This window comes from Planococcus citri, chromosome 1 (genome assembly GCF_950023065.1).
Source record: "Planococcus citri chromosome 1, ihPlaCitr1.1, whole genome shotgun sequence".
Lineage (NCBI taxonomy): Eukaryota > Metazoa > Arthropoda > Insecta > Hemiptera > Pseudococcidae > Planococcus > Planococcus citri.
The window spans coordinates 3,386,703-3,402,441 of record NC_088677.1 but is presented as its reverse complement, the minus strand read 5'-3'; the positions used below and the strand labels follow the sequence as shown (position 1 = coordinate 3,402,441).

Below are 15,739 nucleotides of genomic sequence, written 5' to 3'. Positions count from 1 at the left end.
GTACAATTCCTGGTATTGCTGAAATTACTGCTAGTAAAGGTAGTAATAAGTCTTGCCTTTGGTCTAGGTTGTCAAAAAAAACTGATTTTTTTTGTTAAAAATTGCTAAAAAAAATTGTGCTTTTTTCAGAATCATGAAGTAAGTATCATACTCAAGTATCCAAAAACTGTCCTAATGTGCCAGAAATTACGAAATTCTCACTTTGTTGCTCAAAATTACAAGAAAACCTTGGTTTTTCTATCAGAATATTGCAAAATTGTCTTTTCAAATGAAAAATTACAGAAAAAAATCACCAGCTCTGATCTAGGGGTGCCCGAATAAGTTGAGTACACATTATACAATATAATAACTCACAATAATTCTACATTGTATTAAATAAACCATAGCAGTTATGTCCAATGCCTAGTGATGATATGTAGAATTTTCCTTACTGTGCTACTTGCATACCGTACTTATTACTCGTAGTTGAGGCAAAAAAATTTCCGAATTCAAATGGTATTCTGATGACAACTTTTCGTTCAATTTTTAGATTTCCAAAGGGTACCTCGCTACGAAGATAATTCGTTTGGTTGCCGATTGAAAAAGGATAATCGTTGCAAAATATGGAAATGGACGGAGACATTCAGGCTAATCCGCCTCGATCGACGACATTCAGTTTCTTACGCGGAGAGCAGTCATTATCGTTACAAATGCTGGCTGCTACCAATAAAGCATTGATGTTATGGCGAAACAAGTATTATAATCCGGCTCACGATGGTCGTCCTGTATGGTTTACATCACCCGAAATGCCTGAAAGTGGCCAAGAACATATCGCAGTCCCGCCTCCCATCAAAGCAATTATCGACGACCGTATATCGACAATTGGAGAAGAGATAAAAATGTGGGAGGCGAATTTTAGGGCAGCAGTGACGGGAAGATACGTGTCCAATATGTGGGACAAGCTGATCGGGGAACAGGCGCCGCCGCCTTGGTGTCTGCAGCAGGTCGTAAGAACATCACGTCCAATTCGTCCAACACCGATGCACTCGCTCAAGCCCAAATACTACAATGTTCTAGATGAAAAACACGTTGATATTCTGGTAAAAGGCTTCGATAATATTGTATGCGATCCAGATGGCACCATTTGTTTCCAACGCTCCATTAGAAATTTCCTGATGAAGGAAGAATCACAACTAGATCCAAAGATGCGTTTCAGGATCGCGTGTATGTTTTGTCTGGAGGAGCAAATCATGCAAATGTGGCCTTCGGTAAATCAAATGACTGATATATTTGACAATTCTCGATTGATGCAGTACTGGAACAATAAGTTGAATAATGTTCCGATTATTATTCCTAGAGCTAATCTATTATATCCCCCACTATTCCATAGGCCTACAGTATTTTTGGTTGTCGTTGCGAATAATCGAAATTGGTCCGCCTTCGATTACCTATGGGATAAGGAGACTGAACCTGATAAAATATCCGCGAGTAGAGTAATTATAGCGGCGAAGGATTTCTATTCGATGAAGCGTGTGCTGCTCAACCTAAGCGAAGAGCTAGCTCAAAACCTGTGTTCAGATATTGGCGATCGCATTTTTTGTAACTTTGTCACTCATCCTAAATATTACGAGTACGCGATGGTTTCGTGGACGTACATGAAAAACCACATGTCTGCAGAATTGTTTGCCAGAATTGCACACCAATTATGGCAATGGTTGTTCAATCCTTCTGAATCGGAGCTGACGAGGGTGAAGCAAACCAGCGCCATACTTCTTGAATTGTGGACCAGCGTCGACGACTCTTTGAAATCTAACGTTTCAGGAGTTCGTTTTTTCGACACATTAGATTGCACTGTACGAGGCGTGCACCATTACGATCTAACGTTCATGTTCGAAATACTGGTCAACACTAGCGACTTGTTCAAAAAAGAAATATGGCTAAAAAATTGGCGTAAATTAATGATTCGTGCCAAACCCTCGGATCTAGAGCGACTGATGAAGGTGTGTTTAGGAAGTGATGACGAAGTTGAAAAATTCAAGCAGAGTACTGCGACGAATATCGACCAGCTGAATGATTACTTCAACGATTGTTTCAACAAAGGGCTGTTTTCCGAGCTGAGCGATTACTTAAACTTTTTCGAGAAGAACCCGCGTCGTTTGGAGAACATGTGCAGAGAAATGATGATGTCGAATTTAGATCGTATTGCTTCTTGCGACGAAGATGAAGCAACTCAATGTCATCTCTTCATTCGCAATACCTTCCACGATGATGAAAAAGCTGATCAGTTCATCAAAGGCTTGGTCTCGAGTCCGGAATGCTTGGGTTGGATTTACTGCAAATTAGACGATTGTCGATTCGATGCAGTTGCGAATCTCTCCAGAAGATTCCCCTCCAATAACAAGAATTTCAAAGAAATGAAGGAAGAGTTTTTAATCTACTGTCATCGTAATTTTGCTCGTGGACAATTTTCCGGATTCCACGAGCAAAGATTCGTCGAGTTTGTATCTTGGTGTGCCGTAGGCGCAGAGAAGGTATCAAAGTTGAAGAAGTCGTTGATTATCGACGATGTTTTTGAATTAATTCTGAATAATTTCATACGAGAAGCATCGAATAGGTCACAACGTGGGTCCATTGAACAATTACGACGAGTAACCTTCGACGATGGTTCACGAGAAGCGTCGAATAGGTTACAACGTGGGTCCACTGAACAATTACGACAATTACGAGTACTGGCCTCTAACCGTGGTTTACGAGAAGCGTCGAAGAGGCCACGTCTTGACCCCATTGAACAATTACTTACCCCGTTTGATAATTTCCTTCGCTGGTATTTTGGTAGCTCGGAGGCTGCGAAAAATTATAAATTCGTCAAGTTGACCAGGTTCCACGAATGGGAGGGTGTAATGAATGCCTTGCAAACGGCAGACTCTGAATGTGTTGATAAGTTTTTGAAGTGGGGTTTCGAAAACGATCAGAATGAAGTGCGGAAGCTAAAGTCGAGATTAAGGTAGTTGTGCCGAGATGAAATATTGTTATCGTTATTCCTCGTGTAGATTATGTTTTTTACTTGAATGATTGCTGTTGTGAAACTGTATTCGATTTTTTGCGACCTTACTCCTCCTTCCTCTACCCTCCAAGGCTGTCGAAACGAAATCGAACGGTGTTTTTGGCCGAAAAACGAGATAAAATGCGTACACAAATTTTCGTCGTCATTTTGAATTTGTGATTGTGAATATTAGCCAATAGGTGAAAAATCCAATGACCCCTGAAACTATCAAAAAGCCAAAAAAATTTACAATTTCTGCTTTCTGGAAGGCCCGGCAAAAAAACCCTGTGATGAAATAAAACCCTTTTCTTTATTTCTCAAAACGAAATTTTTCGTAAGATTTTGCCCTCGCAGTGTTCGAAAAATATTTCAGATTCCAAAATTTTGAAAACCAGAAGACAAACTCCTTGCATGAAAAAACATCACGTTTTTAGTTCTCTCGAAATATCTGCAAATTTTCAAAAGTTTTCGCTTCGAAACAGAGAATCAACATTTTTACGAGTCGAAAAATTGATTTATTTTTTTCCCTGTATCAGTTGGCAAATTTTCAGTCGAACCTCCTCCCTCCTCTTCCCCACAAAAATCCTCTCTATAGATTCGTCTCGAAAAATGAGGCCAAATTATATTTTCTCGGGCCCAACACTGGACGGCTCTGGCCCTACTTTTCTACCCTTTGCAGCAAACTGGGGGGGGGGGTAGGGGTGAAGGATTTCTAAACTTATTGCATACTTTTATTATGATGAAGCGTTTACCATATATTTTTGTTCTATTATTATCGAAGGTAATTTTATTTTTTTGTACTTATAAACTTCAGTCATGTTATTTCAATTATGATAATATACTTTCTTATACGATCTTTTTTCTCATCTGGGTTTCAATTTCAATTACGAGAGTGTGTTGTAAAATAATCTCCGCTGCTGCTTCAAGATCAATACGGTGAGAGGGAAAAAATCGATGTCCTATTTTGTAAACAGATACGTATGTCTTTTTATGAAGCTTTGAAATGAATTTCGTGTCAAATTAGCTCGCTTCAAAGTTGAGTTTTTTTTTGAAAGTTGAATTTTCAAAATCTTAGCAAGTTATGGAGTCATAATTTGAAAATATGAAAAAATCCTGGAAGCATACCGATATTTTCATGATATTTACAAGTACATACATGAACTTTTCGCGATGGGATCCGCAAAATGATGTGGAGTATGGAACCTCAAAATTTCGGTGAAATTGTTTGTAAAATGTCAATCCTGAAGCCTCTCCAAATTAGCGAGGGATGCTGATATTACTTGGGGGAGGGACATTTCTTCAATACCTAACTAGCTTGGAGTGAAGGATTCATGTCTATCTATACCTAACCTGCACAGATGTTTGTTCAAAGGTTAATAAAAATGCATCGAAACATTTGTCGTTCTCCTTTGTTAGAATTACGAAACAACAAATGAGCATAAAATGCAACTATTCGCATCTGCCATAAAGTTAGTTGATAATTGACGATAGGTGAACAAAGCCTATATCATAATGAGGTGCAAAAGCTTAATAATTATAAGTTGAGCTTATACATTATTAATATTATTAAAGCTAATTAAGACGATTAAGGTCAAAATGAGATTGTGCCTTTCACGACTCGATCCTTTCAGTGGTTCACACAAAATCCCCACCTTCTTGAATCGACGTCAATTAATTAGGATTAAACTATAATTAATTAACCAGGTGGATATACTATGGTGAATACAAGTCATAGATTGAAACATTCAAACTGCTGGTATACCATACCATGCAAATTACAACTGGTTTGGAAATGCAAGTCTAGCCCTTCGTATTGTTTTAAAAGGCTTGAAATGCACATTGCCTGTACAAAATAGCAGGAGTTGATGTTGAAATGCTGCCTAAAACAATTTTAAAATAAAAAAATTTGTGACCTGGGTGAGTGGTATTGAACATGGTACCTCCATATTTCCACTCATTTCCACTCTGCACTGACAACTAGGCTACTGTGTTCAGTGATGGAAATGGTGTTATATGGGTTTATATGTTTGGGAAATTTAGACTTAGTCAAATTTTGGAGATGTGATGATTTTATTTTTATTTATTTTTTCTTTCATTTTTTGCAAAAATATTTCATGGGGTGATATTTTACAGATTATACCAGATTGCACAATGCACACTTTGTTTACTCACTTTTTTTTATGAGGATATGGGTGATGAGGTGCACATTCTTTCACTGAAAATGGATAGTTTGTAGTTTATCCCATACAACAATGACCATGCTAATTTCGATGTGAAAGTGGGCCCATCCACATTCGTCACTTTTGGATGCCACATGTTGATGTGAATTTTGACCCTGTGTCGAGCTAATTGTCGACTGATGTTGATCTGCATTCATGTCGACAATTGACTCAACACAGGGTCAAAATTCACATCAAAATTTATGTCGACCACCTGCTTTGTAAAGTTATAAAATTTGAGTTTAAAAATTAAAAATTTTTTTTTCAAAAATGATTTTCTCTGATGGGGCTATTGCTCATGCTGAAAACAGCATCAATGCAAAGTCCACTTCTGAAAAAGTACAGACAAAAAGTCTGTATAATCAAAAAGTTGAACAGAAATTCCTTATATCAAAGATGGTGCAATACTTTATCTAAGAATACTGAACTAATCCATTTTCATGTCGACATGTTCATGTTAATGTTGATGTGAAATTTGACATCAACAAAATATACATCCACAATATCAACATCATATCATCTACAACTCCAAACTGTGAAAAAGTGAATAATTTCATCAATGCCCTAAAAAAATTTGTTTTCCTCATTGAACAAGATCATATTTTTGAGTGTTTACTAAACTTTTAAACACTAAAACAGAAATTTTAATTCTGAAAAATTGGTCGACATAGTTGTAGGGTGGTTGTGTGTTAGATGCCAGTGTCGTCATCAATCACTCCCTGTTAACTCTTTCTGAAAACTGATTAGCACAGATTATACCTTAAGGTGAACACAGTTTGTGTTAAAGTTTTGATCTGTGACGGTTATTGCTAACCTGGTTTGATTTGCAAATGAAAAAATTAATGTAAGTAGGTAAAACAGGTGATATTTTTTTTATGTAATTTTTGAAACGCATTTTTGCTACAGAAAAAGTGTTCCGAAACGGCATGTATAAGTAAATCACGCATAAGTATATACCTTGAACTAACATACTCATGCAAATTTACAAAAATTTGTTTCGATTCTGGTATGAAAATTGACCTTGCTATCTGATCCATCATTTTGGGATAGATGCCAGTTTTTGTGATTGGGATAGATGCCCCATAGTAATTAATTGGGAGTGAGGAAGGTGAAATTTTTTTTTGTTAACCCCTTAAACACCCAAGCAAATCCTGAGATTTTATGAAAAAATGCTTTCAATTTCCTGAATAAGACCATCACAAGTATCACTTTTACTCACAGTTCACCCCCCAGCCCCTTGAAGCCTCCTCGATAATGATAGACTTATTTATTTGATTATTGTCAAAAATCGAGGAAGCAAAAAACCCGATTGGGTCAATCTTGGAACTGAATGATATAGTTTCATTAGATGTAATGAATGAGTGAAAGGATAATTCCAAAGAACACCTCACTCCTTTTTGGGGGGCAAACATTGATAAAAGTTGGTATAAAATACTTGGACCCATGTCCCATTTTTGGATGAAAATATTGATGGTTGAGCTTTCACAAAATGAAATTAAGAAAGGTGTGTAAATGGTGGACCAGGGTGATTTTTTTGAAAATTTGATATGCTTGTCTCGATAAAAACCTGAAAAAACAGAGCCTGAATACGCAGAGTACATAATATGGGAAATATTATCAAGTAGGCTTGAAATGACAGAAACAAGAATTGAAAGGAACACAGATGCTTTTAACAGCACATAAGTTCAGATAATCTACAATCCACCCATCAAATCTGTTTATCACTCCGTGGATATTCTTTCTCAATATTTGTCACCAAATAGTTACATCCTACAAAGGTTAGCAGTACGATTGTTTTTCTGCAGAAATATCGAAATATGTTTATCTACCACTTTGAAAAGCTTTACACAGTCAAATTGCAGCACTCCCTGGCATTTCATAATGTTCAAGCATTCATGAAGAAGTCACTATCCCTCCTCGATCATTGATAATGTAGTTCTACATCATGAAAATTGCACAAGCAGAAGTCGTCGTTTATAATCATGAGATTGTGTCTAGCTTATGACTACAGGATTCAGGGGATTTGAGATTCAGTAAAAAGCTTTCAACTGTTGTTCAACCACAACTCTGAACTTTTGAATGTTTTGAGAAATTCCTGCTGAAGTTGATATTCTTTCTTGATATTTGTCAACAAATAGTTACATCCCGCAAAAGGTTAGTGCTACAATTGTTTTTCTACAGAAGTATCGAAATAGGCTTATCTACCACTTTGAAAAACTTTACACTGTCAAATTGCAGCTGTCTCTGGCATTTCATAATGTTGAAGCATTCATGAAGAGGTCACCATCCCTCCTCGATCATTGATAGTGTAGTTCAACATCATGAAATATCATGATTGGAAACAACGAATTCTGCTCAAGCAATTTTCATGATGTAGAACTTCACTATCTATGATCGAGGAGGGATAGTGACTTCTTCATGAATGCTTGAACATTATTAAATGCCAGGGAGTGCTGCAATTTGACTGTGTAAAGCTTTTCAAAGTGGTAGATAAACCTATTTCAATATTTCTGCAGAAAAACAATCGTACTGCTAACCTTTGTAGGATGTAACTATTTGGTGACAATGACAAATATCGAGAAAGAATATCCACGGAGTGATAAACAGATTTGATGGGTGGATTGTAGATTATCTGAACTTATGTGCTGTTAAAAGCATCTGTGTTCCTTTCAATTCTTGTTTCTGTCATTTCAAGCCTACTTGATAATATTTCCCATATTATGTACTCTGCGTATTCATGCTCTGTTTTTTCAGGTTTTTATCGAGACACGCATATCAAATTTTTAAAAAATCGCTCTGGTCCACCATTTACACACCTTTCTTAATTTCATTTTGTGATAGCTCAACCATCAATATGTTCATCCAAAAATGGGACATGGGTCCAAGTATTTTATACCAACTTTCATCAATGTTTCCCCCCAAAAAGGGGTAAGGTGTTCTTTGGAATTATCCTTTCACTCATTCATTACATCTAATGAAACTATATCATTCAGTTCCAAGATTGACCCAATCGGGTTTTTTGCTTCCTCGATTTTTGACAATAATCAAATAAATAAGTCTATCATTATCGAGGAGGCTTCAAGGGGCTGGGGGTGAACTGTGAGTAAAAGTGATACTTGTGATGATCTTATTCAGGAAATTGAAAGCATTTTTTCATAACATCTCAGGATTTGCTTGGGTGTTTAAGGGTTAATTGATCACTTTTCCATCATTATGTTGGTAAAAAACGTAGTCGATGTAAATGTCAACGTCAACAATTGTTGTGCGGGATATAGGGTAGGAAGACAAGAATTTAGTATATCCTACTTGGAGTCTTGAAAAAATATCATCTAAAAATCAGAAAAACACCTGAAAACCTTGATAAAAAATTTGTTCATGAAAAATTTGATATTATATCTTACCAGTCCCCAAGAAATATGTATTTTTTCTGAATGGATGACATTATTTTGTAATTATAATGTTTTTTTTTTTTGTAGATTTCTACAAAGTGATGTTACGTTTTTGAGTGCTTTTTCTAATTTTTTTCCCAATAAAATACCATAAATTATCTAGAACTGAAATTTAAAACATATGTGCTTAAATATTACAACATGGTTTCACTTTGTAGATAGTAAAACATAAACCAGTGGTAAATTTTACATCTTTCATTTGCCATTGATTTACCATGTTGTTAAATTCATTAAATAAATGGTAAACCAATAGAAAACTTTTGCATTTACATTTTCAGGAAATTGTACATATACCAGTAGTAAATTTTACTTTTTACATTCAGTGGCAAAATGTACATTTTGGGCGATAAACGGCAAATTATGATAAAGCTTTGAAATTTGGTATGATGAACAAGGACACCAAACAGAAAATTTTTAAGCCCGGGAGGCAATCGCCAAGTCCCATAGGAGGGGAATGGTGGTGATTTAGGGGAGGGTTCAACCCCCCATTTTTCCAAATGGGGCTAACGGGGCCATATTGGTGTCAATTCCATATGATTGAACCCCGCTGAGTTCGAAAATACCATTACTTTCAAAATCTGAGGAAGAGGCATGCCTCAAATTTGAGATTTTCGGAGTGAAGTTTTTGCATTTTTCTCAAAAATACCCCAAAATTACAGTTATTTAACCCTGGACGACACGCTGACCTTTCATCGACATTTTTATGGTCATTTTCGGATTCTACAGGTCAATTACAATGCGAATCGACCATCAATACTTTCGCATACCTCTACTGTGGGTGTACAGAGGGGTCCAAAGGAGTTAAAAATTGACGTTTTTTCGGCATTTTCTCGCAAAAATCGGGGTTTTTGAACTGTGCACCGGATACATTTAGCGGGAGAAGGTTCTAATGTCGATTTTCGAATACTACAAAGCAAATGCCATCGAATAAGACTCGGAGGCACTTTTTACACCCCTCCTGGGAGAGAGGTAGTAGAGGGGGTCAAATTTGACCCTTATCTTGCTTATGTTGAATCAATTTTAGAAATAATGTAATCAACCTCAGTGTACATTTTCTTACTACCGAGGTGATGATGTTTGCATCAATGTTTTTTGTACCGTCGAACCCTTTGCGATAATTTTTTCGATTCCAAGGGGAGGGGGGAGAGACCATATAGGGGAGTAGGTCTATTTTTCACAAAAAATCGACATGTATATCAAAATGTAGGTTTTCAAGGACGCTGATTTCAGAAATGCTATCAGTTTTTCATTTTGGTTGAAGCTAAGGGGATGATACTGCATTCAAGGTGTGGGGGATGAAATTTTTCACAAAAAATCGACATGTATATCGAAATGTAGGTTTTCAAGGATGCTGATTTCAGAACAATATAATAACTCACAATAATTCTACATTGTATTAAATAAACCGTAGCAGTTTCTTACAAATAATAAGTCTAATGTCTAGTGATAATAGCATTTTCCTTACTGCGGTATTTGCATACCGTACTTATTAGTCGTAGTTGAGGCAAAAAAATTGCCGAATTCAAATGGTGTTCTGATGTCAACTTTTCGTTCAATTTTTAGATTTCCAAAGGGTACCTGGCTACGAAGATAATTTGTTTGGATGCCGAGTGAAAAAGGATAATCGTTGCAAAATATGGAAATGGACGGAGACATTCAGGCTAATCCGCCTCGATCGAGGACATTCAGTTTCTTACGCGGTGAGCAGTCATTATCGTTACAAATGCTGGCTGCGACCAGGGTTGCCACGGTTTTTCAAAAATTGATCCGGATCACGGATCACGGATCATAGCTGTAAAAAATGATCCGGATCACGGATCACGGATCACCAAGTAAAAAATGATCCGGATCACGGATCACGAATCATGCTCAAAAAAGTGATCCGGATCACGGATCACGAATCAAATTTTACGGATCATTTTCAAAATTTTTCAATTTATTGCAATTTTGTCTTTTATATCAATAAAACCTGTTTAAAACATGTTTAAAAATAGAAATACAAAAAAAAAACATTGTTAAAACATAAATCTGAACTAAGTTAATGGTCTTTTATTTATTTTTCACATTAAAATGAAAGAAAAACAATTTTAAAAAAAGGAAAAAAGGAGCAATTATAGTTTTTCAAAGTTCTAATAAAGACAGCTTCTGCCGGTTCACCTTTAACACCACTGCATTTTCAAAATTTTCGTCGTTTAGATTGAAGCGACTTCGACTGATTATTGACGGCATATTAAACAATCTTTCTACCGGCGCACTTGATGGGAGTACCGTATTATGTATTTTAAAAAGCTTCTTCATTATAACAAATTGCTCGAGGTCGTCGCGTGATGGTGAATTCAGGTATAGAGTAATCTGTAACCAAAAAACCAACAACAAACTTCAATTTTCAACCAAGCACAGGGACTTTTTTGACATCTAAAATAATTCTAAATTGGAAAAACCTTTGATAATAACATAGTCAGTTCAGTTGAAATGATTGAATGTTGAGAAATACAAAAATTTGAAAAATTCACCTGTGTATCAATAGTTTTTTCTATAGATGCAGCGGCAGTCTGGTTGTCATTTCTTTCGATGAACATGTACTTCAAGTTGGGCTTATCACAAGAATCTGAAGCAGATGACTGATCGCTTGAATTTAAATGGCTGTGACAATTGTGCTTCAAAATCGCATTTTTGACCAAAGCTATCATAACTTTATTCAATTCAGTTATCTCCTCTGGGTCGCTTTTTTTCGCTATTTTCCAGTCTAATTTCAATTGTGGATGAGATAACGTAGCCACAACTGCAAATCTCACAACTTCGTGAGACAAATCGATGTCTATAAACTTTTTGAATCGAAAATCCAACTTCGCTAAAACGGCATTTCCCAATTTTTTCTCCAAAGCATCATTTGTCTGCCATATCAAATTTGTCAACTTGATGTATATGGAGTGAATGGAGGGCAAAAAAATTCCATAGTGTGTGTCTTTTTCTCCTTGTAGAATATCAATCGTTTTGGCAATAGGCTCCATTACGTTGCGATAGATTTGCATATAGCGGTAATCGTTTGCAGTAAAGGGATCACATTTTCCCAATTTTTTGAATATTTGATTCAATAGAAATTTTTCTTTATCACGATGTTTTAATAAATCTCCAATGGCATCGAATAAACTATTCCACCGCGTCTCCACAGGGTATACAACACTGCGGCTTAAAATTTCTTTTATCTCCTCGGAGGATTTGGGACGTTTCATCGCTGACCAGAGCACACTTGCTTTTGACATAAATTGATAGTGCATTTGTTTTAATGCAGTATACTCTTTTTCTTTCAAAATAGTAACGTAATCGGCTGCTGCAATTAACGATAAAGAATGGCTGCCACAGGAAACATGCATTGATAAGACGTATTCTCTGGCATCTGATTCGGGAGGTGGTTCAAGTGGTTGTGTATGCAGATTGGCGAGTTCATCATCATCGAGGTCTTCCTTATCGTCAGTTAAAACTTCAACTTCGGTATTATCATCATTTTTTATTCCCAATAGCTTGAACGCCTTCAAAAAATTTGACCCGTTGTCCGTAACGGTTGCAATTATCTGATTATTATCGATATTGTATATTGAGCAAATTGAAAATTTAAGGAAATCCCGGAAGCATACGTACATTTTTATGATATTTATAAGTACATACATGAACTTTTCGTGATGGCATCCGCAAAATGATGTGGAGTATGGAGCCTCAAAATTTTGGTGAAATTTTATTTAAAATGTCAGCGCTGAAGTCTCCCCAATTGGCGAGGGATGCTGATATTTAGAATGTACATCTGTAGGGTACTTACCCTTGAGGCCTAGATGTGCATTTCGAGAGGTTATTTTGACTTTTCTATCCCTTCCCACTCCTCACAGCTACAGAAACAGGATTTTCGCGCATTTTTAAAATTAGTTTAATATGATTTTCTGTCATCGCAGGAGCCTCCCAAAATTGACATGAGAGGCTGGAATTCAGCAAGTACATATATCTGGCAGGACTCGTACTCGGTTATACTTTCTAAGGTACCCATGTTACTAAACTTACTATAAATAATAACTTTTGGTTACTTTCTTAAAAATTTGGTTGCTCAAGTTTTTTTTTTTTTTTTACATTTTTAAAATTCAAATCTTAGCCCTGCTTGTGAAAAAAACAAAGAAAAAGTTGAAAATGTCGACGGTAAGCAATATGTGTGAATGTGAACTTGTTTTTATTTTTTTCAACTGGCTACACTGTATCTTCAGTGTTTGGTGAGAAAACCTTTCCTTTTGCCGGATTGTCAAAGTATCGATTTTTGCCAAAAATATTAATACATCACTATTCTTCTTAAAGTGGCTAAAAAGTCTCGTTTCATGCTAAAAATTGTGGTTTCTTTAAAAAAATACAAAAATTCCAATTTTCCTTTTGAAAAATACCAAAAAGTCCACTTTCTCAACACTGACAGGAATTGCCAAAAATTTCTTTGAAGGGAATAGCATCGCTTTTTTTTGTAAATAGACGTCCCGCTTTATCGATTTCCATTTTCAGATTTTCAAATCAAATCATTTATTGCAGTAGACAGCGTTAGCTGTATTTACAATGTCAATAAACTAGATATTAATTCTAACATATTAACATAATATACTACTGGTGGGGGGGGGAGTGAATTGAAAATACAGATTGGTAATTAAATTATACAAAGTGTTCAGAAATACTCTTTTGTGAGATATGTTTTAAATGAGGAAAAAAAAGGGAAAAAACAGGAAACCACAAAAAAGAAAAAAAAATTAAAACAAAAAAAGAACAGATTATAAGATAAAGCTCATGAAAACACAGTAAAATACGCCTTTGGTGAGAACAATAGTGAGTTTAAAATGAAATTTCATAAAAAAAATAGTAATAATAATAATAAAGATTAAAGAAACAACAGATTATAAAAATTACAGTAAGAAAACAACTTATTAATCTAGCTGCAACATTTCTTCAACACTGTAGAACGCATATCTCTGTAGCCAATATTTGAGTTTATTTTTAAAAAGTTTTTTGGATGCTATATTTTTTAGTTCCTATGGTATTTTGTTATAAATTTTTGAGGCCATGAAATCAGTGTTATTTTGCATAATTTTTGTTATTAGATTTTCACTTATAGCAAAATTTCTAAATCTTGTTTCATACATATGTACTTATGAGAAAGTACCTTGAGATTTATTATTCCATTCTTTACCATAATACATAATTGAAGAATGTACTCACATGGAGCTGGCAGTATGTTATTTTCAATAAAGACTGGTTTACATGATTCTCTTGGATGCGATTTTTAAAGTATGAGAGTGTGTAATTTCTCGGAGTTGTTTTATTAAATAGGTATAGGTGGAGGGTTTTTTGATTAAATGGCCAACTTGGTTATTCCATTCTAAGTCAGAATCTTTTATAACTCCTAAGAGTTTAGTTGATTCGAGTATCATGTAATTTTCAGTTATAGAGAAAGGTACCTTCCCAAATCCCAAGAAATGTGTTTTATTTAAATTTAATATAATTTTGTTTGCTGAGAACCGAGCTATCAACTTATTTATAATGCCCTGAATGTGATCACTGTCAACACCTTCATTAATTTCTAGTAGAGCTGTTGTATCATCAGCAAATTCTGTAAGACTATATCCAAAATAGGTTGATAAATCATTGATATAAATAATGAAGAACAGTGGACCTAAGATAGATCCTTGAAGTACCCCTTGTGTAATAGGTTCTGCATCAGAAAATGTGCTATTGTTAATTCTCACAATTTGGACTCTATCAGACAGGTAGCTTTTGACCGAATCTGATAGTGTTCCTCTAACACCATATTTCTCCAATTTTTCTAGCAGAATTTCATGGTCCACCCTATCAAAAGCCTTGGATAAGTCACAAAGAATTGCCAATAGGCTTTTCTTCTGTCGGAGACCATGCAATACCTCATGAACAAATTTATAGATTGCAGAAGTAGTATTCATATTTTTCTGAAAGCCAAACTGTGATGGGTGGAGTAAGTTATGTTGTTCAAAGAAGGCTGCTAATCTTTTGTGGAATATTTTTTCAAACACTTTAGAGAAAACTGGGGTAGTTGATATTGGCCTATAATTATTCAGTTTATCTTTCTCTCCATTTTTGAAGACAGGTGTTACCACACTAGTTTTCATTTCATGTGGATAAACACCCTTTTCAATGGATTCGTTGAAAAGAGTAGCCATGGGGTAAGCAATGAAGGGGGCAGAGAGCTTTCAGTGTGTTAACATCAATACCAAGATGATCTTTCGGTGTGGAATTTTTAAGGGAATTTATTGTACTGAGTACTTCATACATATTGGTGGGTTCACAAAAAAAAGAGGGTAGTGTGTGATTTACTAGGGAGAGAGGGTCTAAGTCATGTGACATTTGGGGGTGATCTGGTAATTTTGTGAAGAATGAGTTGAATAGTTGAGCAATTTCGTAGGGTTCTTTTGTTGAGGTATTGCTATTTGCAATAATTTCAATTGAATGTTGATACCCTATGGTTTATAATTTGCCATGCTGTCTTATTATAGTTATGTACATGAGGCCAAGATTTTACCATCAATTGCATGTTTTTTAGCTGAGGGCACTAAACATTTTGTACTCAGTTTTTTTAACTTTATATTTTTCTCTCAAATATGGTGATTGGATTAGTTGACCAAATTCTCGAATAACTTCTAACTCCTGTTTCAATTTTTTCAGTTTAACTTTGAAGTGGGGTGCAAATTTTGTGTTCACTTGTTTTGATGGGTAGTTTTTAGTCACTATAGGGAAGGATTGTTGGAAATATTTTACATATCGCACCTGGGTAGTGATAAGGTCACATCTCAAAAAAGTGAAATTTTACAGGAGAGTGATTTTCTTTTTTTAAAAAACTTGATTCATTATTTTTATCAACTTATAATTAATTGTGAGGAATGAATAGCACCTCATTTTAAAAATCCGGCATACTACCTCCATTTAGCATAAGAACACTTTGAAAAATAAAATCTTAAAGAGGAAATATTTCAATGTTTGGAAAACATTTTTAGTTATAACCT

General features: G+C 35.4%; 2 protein-coding genes across 9 annotated transcripts in view; one reads left to right on the top strand and one right to left on the bottom strand.

Moving 5' to 3' along the window:
* The window catches only part of LOC135844958 (uncharacterized), a 150,766-nt gene that overhangs the window by 56,742 nt on the left and 78,285 nt on the right, over positions 1-15,739 (top strand). For 3 of the 8 annotated variants that reach the window (XM_065363388.1, XM_065363453.1, XM_065363381.1), the window contains exon 3: positions 10,254-10,390. The exons of 4 other annotated variants lie outside the window; for them this stretch is intronic. Coding sequence is in view for 1 of the 4 variants with exons in the window: in XM_065363373.1 (XP_065219445.1) it covers positions 603-2,987 (2,385 nt within the window). In the remaining 3 variants the exon portion in view is untranslated. Of the gene's footprint in view, positions 1-529; positions 3,884-10,253; positions 10,391-15,739 lie in introns of those variants that run through there. One more of the 8 variants, XM_065363373.1, reaches the window with a different exon arrangement.
* Positions 10,725-12,194, bottom strand: LOC135845050 (uncharacterized). Its single transcript, XM_065363511.1, has 2 exons — positions 11,204-12,194; positions 10,725-11,042 (listed from the first exon to the last, which is right to left on the bottom strand). Exons 1-2 carry the CDS (start codon positions 12,062-12,064, stop codon positions 10,812-10,814), a joined length of 1,092 nt encoding a protein of 363 aa, XP_065219583.1. The 5' UTR covers positions 12,065-12,194; the 3' UTR covers positions 10,725-10,811.